Below are 12,905 nucleotides of genomic sequence, written 5' to 3'. Positions count from 1 at the left end.
CATCTTCAAATTTTTCAAGAAAATGTGGAAATGTAGATTTCAAATGAAATCTCTTAATTTTTAAATGTCGGTTACTAAGTTTTTGAAAAACACTTCAGATTGATGAAAATATCTGTGGTACTTGCCAGGCCTGGTGGCACATGCCTGTAATCTCAGCACTCAGGAGGCTGAGGCAGGAGTATCACTGAGTTTGAGTCCAGGCCAGCCTGGACTATGTAGTGAGTTCAAGGCCAGCCTGACCTACATGAGACCCTGTCTCAAAAAAAAAACAAAAAACCCCAAAAAACAACTGCAGTACAGATATAGTCTAGAGCCTACAAATACATCACACACACACCCCACTATGTATACTACAGTGCTATGTATAGTATGAAACACTGAAATATTAGAAATGAGGACAAACTGCAAAGTTTACAAACTCATGGTGAAGGAAATCTGTTTACCAGAAACAAAACCAAGCAACCAACCAATAGATGGCACAATGAGAGAAGTGTTTCATATTACTTAGAATTTTTAGTTGCAAGCAACAGAACTGACTGCCTTATTTAATCAGAAAAGGAACTCATGAGAAGAATCCAGACATCTCTAGACTGCTGCTTCTAAGTAGAAACGGAATCCCAGCTCTCGTGCTGTTGCCTTCCATCTGGCTCAGCAGCCTCGCCCTGCTCTTCCCAGAGGCGCACCCCTCCTGTTGCTGGGGTGTGAGCTCGGTTAGCGAATCCAAGGAGACCCTTTGGCTTCCTTTCCTGTGAGGTCAGTTCCTTAGGAAGATGTCCCTGTGTATAAGAGACCATGTTGTTAAACTAGATGTTCAGTAAACCCACAGGGTGATGCTGGGAAAAGCATGGCTGGTGGGAAAGCCAGATCCAAACCTGGTATGGTGGTGTGGGCTGCCCCACTGCGGTAAAAAGAGCTCATCATATGTATAATGGATGTTGGGAAATGGGAAGAAAGTGTTCAAATGGGAAGGGGAACAAGGGAGGAGGAAGGGAGAAAGGAAGGAAAGGACAAGAAAAAAAGTGAAAATAGAAGGAAAAATGGAACAAAGCTTTTGTACACAGGGAGAGGAGGGGACCTGAGGGGGGAATGGGATGAAATTAAATTTAAAAAATTAAAATGAAAAGAAATAGCCAAAAAAATAGCTGATGATAGACAGGAAGCATAGGGAATTGTGAAATATCCTTGCTACCCCGTATTTCCACTTTTTTATTTTTATTAGAGTTGGGTTTTTTGTTTGTTTACTTTTTTTGACAACAGGGACCTTGTCTTACATGTGCGTGGTAGAACCTCAGTGTTGATTGAAGAAATAAAAACTAGGTGGCTACAAAAAATTTTTAAAGTCCATTATAATATTTCCTTCTAAAATGGCCACTCAACAGTGGCAAGCCAGGTTAGCCTTGCAGGAGGATGCCATGATGAGCCCTTCAGCACCTCGGGTCTGGCCTCTCTGTCACTTACTTGGTAACCTCAGTAGGTAGGCGCTGTCCTGATGAGGGGAGGAACTTCACTCAGGTCCAGCAATGCCTCTTGTCTCCTTGCTTCTAAAGCTTCCTTAGCAAAACGTTCATATGGGGCACAAATACTCTCAATTTCTAGGTCTACCCTGAGCTGTTCCTCCACATCTTCCTTCTCAAACCCCTTAGCCACCAATTTATGACCCCTGCCACATGAATCAGTAGAGAGCATGGATGTCCAGACTTTCAGCTTACCTGGGCCACACTGAGTAAAGAGGAATTGCCTTAGATCAGACCACATATTGAAATACATAATGTAGTTATGCATGTAAGTAACAAAACTTCCTCTTTATATATTATTATAGTAAAAGAAAAAGAGGGTAACATAAACTGGTTGGCACATAGGAGGCGGAGCTAGCCCTGCACTGTGCCCACCCTATACAGTGTTCATTGTCCCTGCACGGTACTGTGTGATCACATCATGAAAAGTATCACTGAACATCACATGAAGATGTCAAAAGCTTACGTCTATGATCTATGACACATTAGTAGCTGTCCAGAGCCTCATGGAACCCACTTTCTTTCTTTTTCTTTCTTTCTTTTTTTTTTTTTTTGTACCGGGGATTGAACTCAGGTCCTTGCACTTGCACAGCAGGCAGTGAAACCACCAAGCTAAATCCCTAGCCCTGGTAGAGTCTTTCTTATGACAAATAAGAAACTGGGATGGTGGTTCAGGCCTGTGATCACAGCCCTCTGGGAATCTGACGTAGGAGAATCACAAGTTTGAGCCCAGTCTGGACACCTGTGCAATTTCATGAGACCTTGTCTCAAAATTTTAAAAAAGAAAAAAAACCAGGCATGGTGGTGCATACTTGTAATCCCAGCACTCAGGAAGCTGAGGCTGGAGGATTGCCATGAGTTCAAGGCCGGGCTGGGCTATATAGTAAGTGGAAGACCAGCCTGAATTACGTAGTAAAACTCTGTCTCAAAACAAAAACAAATAGATAAATAAATAAATAAATGAAGGGTTGGGGATGTAGCTCAGTGTAAAGGCCCTGAGTTTGATCTTCTGGGGAGAGAGAGAGAGAGAGAGAGAGTGCTCTGCCCATTGGGAAGATTTCTTTTTGCCACTGTGCTTCAAGACCAGTCCAAAGTACAATTATGCTCTGTCTTACCAGCACCCTCTGTAAATCAGATGCTGTCCTCTTTAGTCACCTGGTCGTGGGGAGCTGTGCATAAGGCCATGCCATGAGCTGAGGGAGCAGTGGGAATGGGATGGGAGTAAGAGGGCCTCTCCTTACATACTCTGTGCCTATCTGGGCACTGTGGCTCAGTGGCACAGACACTCAGTCCCTGATAAGCCACACAGATATGTGGTCACCTGGGTTTCAGTGTCTGCTTTCAGGGGCAAAATAAGAGCAGTTTCCAAAAGGAAGATTAGTTATTAGCCAAAGAGAAACCAAGGCTTTGTTCCAAAGCCCTAAGCACATCTGTAATGCTGTCGCTTCTGAGGTTTGTCATAGCTCTGTACAACATCCCAACATGTGGCTGTACACACACTATTGGGTACATTGAGTCACAAGGTTGGTCAGCAGAGCTCCTTGTCTGGAGTCTGTACCCACTGAAGAACCTTCTGCTCTGTATGGTGGCTCAACATTAGCAAGGTTCAGGTCCCTTTGAAAATGAGATAGGGCCAGGCATTTAGCTGAGTGGTTTCATCGCCTGCTGCGCAAGTGCAAGGACCTGAGTTCGATCTCCGGTACCAAAAAATTTTTTAAAAAAGAATCTAAGACATTTTCTCCCAAAAGCTGCTTTAAATCTGAAATTTGGCCAATCGTGATAGCACATGCCTGTAATCCCAGCACTCAGGAGGCTGAGGCAGAAGAATCACTGCCTCAGTGAGTGAACACGAATTCAAAGCCAGCCTGGGCTACATAGCAAGACCTGTCCCAAAAAAGTGAAATTTGAACTCGAATCCATGTACCTAATTTTTTATTCTCAACTGTATGATTTAAATAGCTCATTTAAGTTCTGCTCAACACTTTTTAACAGTGATCTTTCTAAATGACAAGAAACTAGTTGGAATAGTAGGTGATAAGAATAAAACTCTAAATCATCTTTATAACCTTTCAAATATTTACAACAGTAAAAATTAAATTTAAATTATATTCAATCCTCTATTTTTTTTCACTGACAAAAAATATTCTTAGAATTTTAGATCCAATCAAACTCTCTTATAGCTAGTATTTCAAAAGTGATGAAGTTTTCATTGATGGTCAGAATCATCATCTCCCAATTTGGATATCACTAGTGTTGCATCACCACAAAGAGACAAAACTATCCAATATAAAAGTGTGCAAAGAAAAGATAGTTTCTGAGGTGCCTGTACCAGAACCCCCATCACACACACTCACTCACGAAGGTGCCCTTACATCTCCCTGCGCGTTGGAGTGCTGGGGCGCTGGGTCCCGAACTCCCAGCATCTGCATGGCCCCCTCATCTGTGCAGGCAACCACATGCTGTGCACCTGGAGGAAATGCTGGCCTCCTCTCACTATCAGCCCTGCTCCGTAACCTGTCAGAGAATGTGGTCGTAGTGAGCAGCCTGGCCCAGAGGCTGCACCCACCCTGCGGGTATGGAGGATGGACGCATTCCCCACCCCCCACCCCCACCCCCGCACCTCTCCTCCGCTGGGCACTGGTGGCCGCTGCAGATCACTGACTGCAGCATCTGGATGAGATCATCTTGGAGGGGCCTGCAGTGCTAATTAGCATCCGGGTTATGACCCTGCAGGGCTTTGGTGGAGATCGGCTTGATTTGGCTGGTGAATGGGAGGATGAGATAGAAATGTCCTGGAGATGGTTTCAAGTATGGACTGAAGCTCTAGAAATACTGAGGCAGGGGGTATAACCTAGGAATTAGCCTCATTTTTGAGATGAAAATGGTGACCAGGTAGACTAATTGAAATAGTAAAGAAGACAGTGCAGAGAGAGAAAGAGCACCTCATGCAGACTCTGGAGCATCACCTGCATTTGGGGCACTGGAAGAAGAGGAAAAGCAGTCTATTTGACGAGACAGGGAGTGATTAATTGGCAGCAATCCTGGCAATGGGGAAAGGCAAAGCCAAGCCGGAAACCAAGGGTAGATTGTGGAAACCATGCCCCAATAACTTGCACACCTCAAATCCTGGTTTCCCTCCTATGTCTTTGATCACTCCCTTAAGGTTTTTGTTTGTTTGTGGTTTTGTTTCCTGTTTGTTTGTTTGAGACAGAGTCTTATTATGTAGCCCAGGCTAGCCTTGAACTTGCAGCAGTCCTCCTGCCTCAGCCTCCCAAGTGCTGAGATCACAGGTGTGCGCTACCACGCCCAGCTCCCTCCAGTTTCTTTTGTGGACTCCTTTACTTCTGACTGTTGGCACAAATGTCATTGTCTGTCTGCTTCTGTCCTGCTCACAGGTCTTGTGGACTATCTCATCCATTCTCATGTATGCTCCGGTTCCTCCTCAGTGTGCTCCCAAACCAGCATCTCTTGTCTAAACCCATGCTCCAATTATTTGTTTCAACCTTATATCACTGTTCTCACTTCTTTGGTAGTAGGAATCAAAGTCCCCTGAATTTAAACTTGAATATTCTGGCTACCACCCTTGTTTAGGAAGGAATACTGCTTGGCTCCCATTGAGAAGATAAACCCCATTTGGACAGCAGCAAGTTTGCAGCTTTGGAAGTGGCCTGCACAGTGAGATGGCGTGTCCATGTAATCTCCATTTGCCAAGGACTTTCCTAGTTTGCGCACTGAAAATCCTGCATCTCAGACAAACCAGAAAATTGGTCACCCTACTAGGAGGTGTGCTTTGTAGTTTGTAGAATCACAAACCTAGCTTGGGCAATTTAGCAATTTAGGGAGATCCTTTATCAAAACAGAAGATAAAACCAGGGCTGAGGATGTAGCTCAGAGAGAAGGCCCTGGGTTCAGTCCCCAGTACTGAAAAAATAAAAGAACCATACTTATGAAGTACAGACATTTTATGAATACTTGGGGCCCCCCAGGGCCATAGCAGAAGTCTGCTGGAGCAGGTGGGGGCAATGAGGCAGTAAGATTTGGGTATGAAGTTAGCGTGACCTAATTTAAGCCCAAGGGCTACATAGGCCTGTCAGGGCATTTACATAGCCAACCTCACACCAGGTACATAATTTTGTCTAATGCTTTTTGTTTCTTGTTTGTTTGTTTGATTTGACTAGTGCTTTTTATTTTTTATTTTTTGTGCTGCTGAGGATTGAACCCAGGGCCTTATGGATAGGCAAGTGCTCTGTCATTGAGCTATGTCCCCAGCCCTTTGTCTTTTTTTTTTTTTTTTTGATACTGGGGATCGAACTCGGGACCTTGCGCTTTTGAGGCAGGCGTCGGAACCACTGAGCTAAATCCCCGGCCCAGAAAGTATAGGAGTTTTGTTGGGTTTTTTTTGGTACCGGGGATCGAGCTCAGGTCCTTGTGCTTGCGCAGCAGGCGGCAAAACCACTGAGCTAAATCCCCAGCCCACGTCCCCAGCCCTTTGAAGAGAATGTCTCCCTAAATTGTCCAAGCTGGCCTCGAACTCTTGATGCTCTTGCCCCAACCTCCTAAACAGCAGGGATTACAGGTGTGGGCCACCACGCCTAGCCAGTCTAGTGCTATGTGTATCTGCAATTTAACCAGACAGTTTCACAATTTAACAGCTGTCTAATGTTCTATCAAGGTTTTTAGCTGAGCCGGGTGTAGTGGCCCACACCTGTGATCCCAGCACTCGGGAGGCAGAGGCAGGAGGATTGGTGCAAATTTGAGGCCAGCATGGACTACACAGTGAGTTCTAGGCTAGCCTGGATTACACAGCAAGACTCTGTCTCAAAACAATCTAAAATAAATAAATCAACAAACAAATTTGGCTTTATTTTTGATACTAGAATGGAGCCACACTTCATTCCACCAAATAGAATAAGTTTTCCAATGACCAAGAAAAGGAGGTTGATTTTATAGACAGAAATAGGCTAAAGAAAGTACAAACAAGATATGAAAAGCAGACTGGTATTTCAAAATTACTTTCTTCTAAAGCATGGACAGGGAGACAGAGCAAAGAAAAACAACTTGTTACTTAACATTAGGTTACCTTTTTTGAGTAAGGATTAAGGCAGAGGGAACTTCACTGTCATGCCAATTGAAACTACCCTAACAGGGTATGATGGTACGTGCCTACTAATCCCAGCTCTCAGGAGACTGAGGCAGGAGGATAACTGGGAGTTCAAAGCCAGCCTGGGCTACATGGTGAGTTCAAGACCAGCCTGAACCACATAGAGAGACCCTGCCCCCAAAACGACAAAATAATAATTAGAAGTACCATTTACTAACTGTATATTATATGCCAGAAATAGAGCTAACCACTGTGCACACATTATTTCATTTTTTGTATTTTGTTCATTTATTTTTTATTAGTACATGTTTGCAGCATATAAAGTTTACATTCTCTGTATAGAATTGGTACATGTATATAACACACCTTATTTCTCCCTTTTCATCTCCTTCCCCTCCCCTTTCTCCTTCCTCCCTCTATTTCTCTCTCTCTCTTTTTTTTTTGGTACCAGGGATTGAACTTGGGACCTTGCGCTTGCTAGGCAGGCGCCGGAACCACTGAGCTAAATCCCCAGCCCCACCCTCCATCTCTTGATCCCCTTCCAATGTGAGAAAGATCTACAGTGTCTCCCTACTTCCTGTTGTCTATCTTTTATTTTGCTCTTTATTTATAATTTGCATTTCTCGAATAAGAGAAACCATGCCATATCTAAACTTATATGTCTGATTTATTTCCCTTACCGTTATGGTCTTAAGGTATTTCATTTTAATCCTCACAATGACGCCCTGAGACGGGTGGGATTTTTACCTAGGTGGAAACTGGAGCTGGAAGGTTGTGCCATTTTCCCAAGGTCACATAACCACCGCTTGATGGTGCCAGCAGTTGAAACCAGCACCACGGTGCACCTTTCAGAAAATGTTGATGTTGAATTTCGATCGGTTCGAGGCCACATCTCTTCCTTGGCTTCGCTCTACTGAGCCAACCCTCAACCTTGCACATGTATCTTTATTTTTGCTCTGGGTGCTGCCCCAGTGGCCACATGTGTCCCTGGTCCGTGGCTCTCCCCCTGTGTTGGCCTTGTCGGCTACGAATGTATCTGCTTCCCCTGCAAGTGGAGGGAGGACTGTGTCTTAGTTCTGTCCACCCAGCCCAGAGAACTGAAAGGCGAGAGTGAGAGGAAGAGATCACATCAGGACTGGAGCCGCTTGTCAGGGGAGGACAGACCGGCTCATGTGTTCAGAGAAGGTGGCACCCTCGGGGGTCAAAGAGGACTTGATCCAGGTGAGGAAATCATTCCGGGCTTTGGGGATGAGGGGAGCAACTTTAGGGAGTGAGCATGACCATGAGATGCCTCTGTTTACTCATTCTTCTGTGTACCGGTGGGCACACAATGCTACTTTGGATGAGAGACTTCTATAAGGAGGTGGTATGTGATCTCCAACCTGAACGTTCAAGAGGACCCAATATTCTGGACAAAGTGGACCCAACTTGTTTGGAAAATAAATAAAAACATTACAGGTGTTGGGGCAACTGTACTATCCTGGGGAAGGTTTCTTTTTTTCTTTGCTTTTTTTTCTTTTCTGAGTTTTCTTGAGCTCAGTCTTCTCATCTGTAAAATATGAATGATTATAGTACCTATCTCATAGCGTTATTATAAGGAATAAATAAAACAATGCAAATAGAAAGCCTAGCAGGGCCGGGGATTTAGCTCAGTGGTTTCGCCGCCTTCTGCGCATGCGCAAGGACCCGAGTTCGATCCCCAGTACCAAAAAAAAAAAGAAAGCCTAGCACGGTACCTTAAACCCATTGACCATTTAATAAAAGTTAGAGGTAATAATAATTGTTATGATTTTTTCAGGCCTGGTGATCCAAGCCTGCAATCATAGCACAATGGAGGCTGAGGCAGGAGGATCACAATTTTGTGCCCAGCCTGGACAACTTAGCAAGATCCCACTGTCTCAAAAATTAAAAATTAAAAATTAAAAAAGGTTGAGTATGTACCTCAGTGCAAAAGTCCCAGTTTAATCCTCAGTACAGAAAAAATAAAAGATTTTTTAGAATTCATTATTTTATTAATAAAACACTGAAAATTCATGGGATGTAGCATAGTATAGTCCAAAATAAACACTCAAAATAGGTTTGGATTCATTCCCAGTCCTACCACATAATAGAAAAATTTGCATAATAAATTTGCATAATTTTTTACTTCTCTGAGTCTTAGCTTTTTTTCAGTTGTGAAATAAAGATAAAAATAGAATTTATTGCCAGGTATGGTGGCACACGCCTTTAAAGCACTCAAGAAGCGCAAGGTCCCAAGTTCGATCCCCGGTACCAAAAAAATAAATAAATAAAGCATTCAAGAGGCTGAGGCAGGAGGATCTCTGGGAGTTCAGGGCAAGCTTGGGATATGTAGTGAGTTCAAGAGTTCAAGACAGCGTGAACTACATAGTAAGACCCTGTCTCAAAAAACCAAAAACCAAAACAAAACAAAACAAAAACTTACTGCATAGGTTTTTGGGTTTTTTTAAGGATTGAATGAAATGATACACATGAAGTATTCAACACAAGCGTTGGCAACATGAGAAACTTTCAAAATTTTTATATTTTGGGCTGAGAGGGTGTAGCTCAGTGGTAGGGTATGTGATGGTTGGGTCCCTGGCACACATGGACACACACACACACACACACACACACACAATTAATTGGCTTTTAAGCTTGTGGAGGTTTTAAATCTGTACTGTCCTATCATTCTGCCTCCTAGGAAGAATATCATCAGTTATCCCAGTCTGAATCCATCTCTGACTTAACTCTTTAGTGCACGGTTAAGTGAATAATTCTTATTTGAATACTTATAGTCTTAGATGTATTATGTGCTTTACATGCCAGTACAAGTTAGTAATGCACTTCTTTTATAAAAGAATCATATTAGTTGCACAAGAAAAGAATCATGACATCCTCCTTATTTTGAATATTTAAAACATTCCAAAGTTAAAGTCTAAATTAGAATGAGATGCCTTTTCACATCCACTATGGCAACAAAATGAAAATAAGAAGCACGGGTGAGGATGGGGGAACCCTGGAAGCCTTACACATTGTTGATGACACTGTGGAATGTTGAGCTCTGTGAAAAACATTTTGGCAGTTCCTTAAAAAGCTAAATCTAGCCAGGGATTTAGCTCAGTGGTTCCACTGCCTGCCTGGCAAGAACAAGGACCCAAGTTCGATCCCCGGTACCAAAAAAAAAAAAGCTAAATCTAGAGTTACCATATGACCTAGCAATTCTACTCCTACATATATGGAGAAGAGAATTGAAAATATATTTGCATGCAAAGCTTGTACCATATATGAATCTCTATGGCAACATTATTCACAATAGGCAAAAAGTGGAAATAACTCAAATGTATGTCGACTGACTAATGGGTAACCAAAATGTGATCTATCCATACAGTCTTAAAAGGAAGAAATTCTGACACGTGCTACAACATGAACGAACCTTGAGGAAATTGTGTTGCGTGAAATAAGCCAGTCCTCCAAAAAAGAAAAAAAACAGCAACAAAAAAAACCCCAAATACAGTACTGGATGATTCCACTCATATGAAATAGAGTAGTCAAATTCATGGAAACAAAAGGTAGGCTGGTGATGTAGCTCAGAACTTGCCTAGCATGCACAACTAAAAAAGAAAAAGAAAAAGAAGTTCTGGAGAGTGCTTATACAATTATATACTAAATACTACTGAATTATACACTTTAAAAATGATTAAAATCTCCAGGCATGGCGGTGTACTTCTGTAATCCCATCACTTGGGAGGCAGAGACAGAGGACTCCCACAAGTTCAAGGCCGGCCTGGGCTACATAGTGAGTTCAAGCCCAGCCTGAGCTACAAAGTGAGACCCTGTCTCAAAAAGAAAAAAAAAAAAAGGCTGGGGATTTAGCTCAGTAGTTCCAACACCTGCCTCATAGGTGCAAGGTCTGAGTTTGATTCCTAGTACCAAAAAAACAAAAACAAAAAAGATTAACATTGTAAATTTTGTTATATATATTTTGGTACAGTTAAAAAAAACCCTATGCTTAGTGGACTCACATATTGTAATACTGAGTTTATATGAAATGTCCAGAATAGGCAAATCTATAGAAACAGGAAGGAGATAGTTACCAGGGGATAGAGGAGAGGAATGAGGAGTGTCTGTAAGCAATTCCTGGGCTGTTTTTTTTTTTTTGGTACCAGAGATCGAACTCGGGACCTTTAGCTTGAGAGGCAGGCACCGGAACCACTGAGCTAAATCCCCGGCCCCCCGGGATGCTTTCTGTGGTGACAAAAATGTTCTAGAATTAGATAATGTGATGGTTGCATAACCTTGTGAAGATAACACCTGCCAAATTGTATACTTATTTAAAAAGGTGAGTTGTATGGTATTTGAATTGTATCTACATAAAAATGGATTCAAATAAATAAGTTGTATGAGCAATGAGGGGAAATGGTAAATATAGCTTCAATCTTTCATTAGTACTACTTGCCATCTCAGCAAAAAGTTACTCTCAACTGATATTATTATTATCAATTAGTATCTTATCTTTTGTAACATATATGGATGTCTCTATTTATATTTGTTTCAAGAAGGTATGCAAGATAGTTTGGCAATTTGTTTGTCTTTTTTACTTTTACACTTTAAAAAAAATGTTTCATTTACTGCGTCTTTGGTTCCACACCCACATCCCTATGGACTATTTCATTTGGACTCTCCTTAGATTGACCTAGTTTTCTCTTTAACCAAATCTCAGGAACTAGTTTATTACCATTAAAAATGATCTATCGGGCCGGGGATTTATCTCAGTGGTCTCGCCACCTGCCTGGCAAGCACAAGGACCAGAGTTTGAGCACAAGGACCAGAGTTCCATCCCCGGTACCAAAAAAAAAAAAAAAAAAATCTGTCAAGCTTTATGATATCATTATTAAAAATCTCCCTTTTTTGGGCCGGGGATTTAGCTCAGTGGTTTTGCCACCTGCCCCGCAAGCGCAAGGATCCAAGTTCCATCCCCAGTACCAAAAAAAAAAAAAACCAACTCCCTTTTTTGCAAAATGCAATCACAAAATGAAGAATGTTTTCATTTACCTAATGAGTAAAAGACAGTACTGACAAACAAAAATTTAAAACATGGGCCAGCAGGCTTAACTGGTAATAAAAATGATTGCAGCCGAAACTGCATTTACCAGACAATGGTTTTAGATTTGCTGTGTGTCCTGAAAGCCTTGAAAAATGTTCTGCTTGGCATCTTGATAAGAAATCAATTACTCTATCCTGACTGAACAGAAATAAATTATTAAGAAGACAAAAAGAGCCGGGGATTTAGCTCAGTGGTTCTGGCGCCTGCTTCGCAAGCACAAGGTCCCGAGTTCGATCCCTGATACCAAAAAAAAAAAAAGAAAAGAAAAGAAAACAGAAGTACCTAAAAAAAAGAAGACGAAAAAATACTCTCAAATAGGAAGAATAGGACAAACTGGGAGCTGGGCCTGGTGGTGCACACTTGTAATGCCAGCACTCAGGAGGCTGAGGCAGGAGGTCACCAGCCTGGGCTACAGAGCAAGACCTTGGCTTTCAGAAAAAAAGATTATCATGGAGAAAAAAAGAAAAAAAGAAAGAAAAGAAATGAACATCCAAGAAGAGACATGTTTCAAGCTAGTGATGCTTTGCCAGGAAAGTCTTTCTGTCTTCGGATATTCACAGTGACTTTTGTTCCTTCATTCTTGAGCCATCCGAAGCTCCTAGAAACACCCACCTAGAAGCAGCTGCCAGCTTTTTCCACCCCTGAGGTCATTTTTCTAGGCTTGTCAGGACAATTGCTCCAGTAGAGAGACCAGACCTCTGATCTTCCCACCATAGGCATGCCAGACCAGAATCTGCAGCGTGCTGGCCTGGTGGTGGAAAACAAACTTCATTTTCGGGGAGAAGTTACACTCGGGTCTTTCTCCCCTGAACTGGGTTTCCCTCCTATTTCAGCTATCTCTCCCACCGCTTCATGCTCACTGAACAGGACTAAAAGCAAGATGAAGCAGGTACAGATTTTTTCAAAGCCCCATTTAGCCTTCCTAATGGGTCATTCACATTGAGCAATAGAGGGACAGAGTATTTTTATTTCCTGATCGACTAAAGCTGCCTGCAGTAATTTCAGCCATTTCATTACCTTCTCACCCTCGCAAATGTCACTTTCTGAGCCAGAAAGCTATAAAGCCAACATCTTAGGAGACTCAGAATTTCATTAAACATTTATTTGCATTACTCAAAAGTGAATGTATGTTAGCTTGATCATAAAATGAATGACCTTTTTTAGGGGCAGGAAAGGTGATAAAGGA

The 12,905-nt window shown here is 42.3% G+C and overlaps 1 protein-coding gene across 5 annotated transcripts in view; it reads right to left on the bottom strand.

The window, feature by feature from the left end:
- Window positions 1-4,173: 4,173 nt before the first annotated feature.
- Window positions 4,174-12,905, bottom strand: part of LOC101711541 (uncharacterized) — a 51,056-nt gene continuing 42,324 nt past the window's right edge. For 2 of the 5 annotated variants that reach the window (XR_015450148.1, XR_015450150.1), the window contains one exon: window positions 4,186-8,164. Coding sequence is in view for 1 of the 5 variants with exons in the window: in XM_087208222.1 (XP_087064348.1) it covers window positions 8,161-8,164 (4 nt within the window). In the remaining 4 variants the exon portion in view is untranslated. Of the gene's footprint in view, window positions 8,165-12,905 lie in introns of all 5 variants that reach the window. The other 3 variants (XM_087208222.1, XR_015450152.1, XR_015450142.1) reach the window with 3 other exon arrangements.

The sequence above is a fragment of the Heterocephalus glaber genome, unplaced genomic scaffold (assembly GCF_053883595.1).
Source record: "Heterocephalus glaber isolate CG9 unplaced genomic scaffold, H.glaber_assembly_v1.0 deba00000937, whole genome shotgun sequence".
In the NCBI taxonomy this organism is placed as follows: domain Eukaryota; kingdom Metazoa; phylum Chordata; class Mammalia; order Rodentia; family Bathyergidae; genus Heterocephalus; species Heterocephalus glaber.
This window is presented reverse-complemented; position numbering and strand designations above follow the sequence as displayed.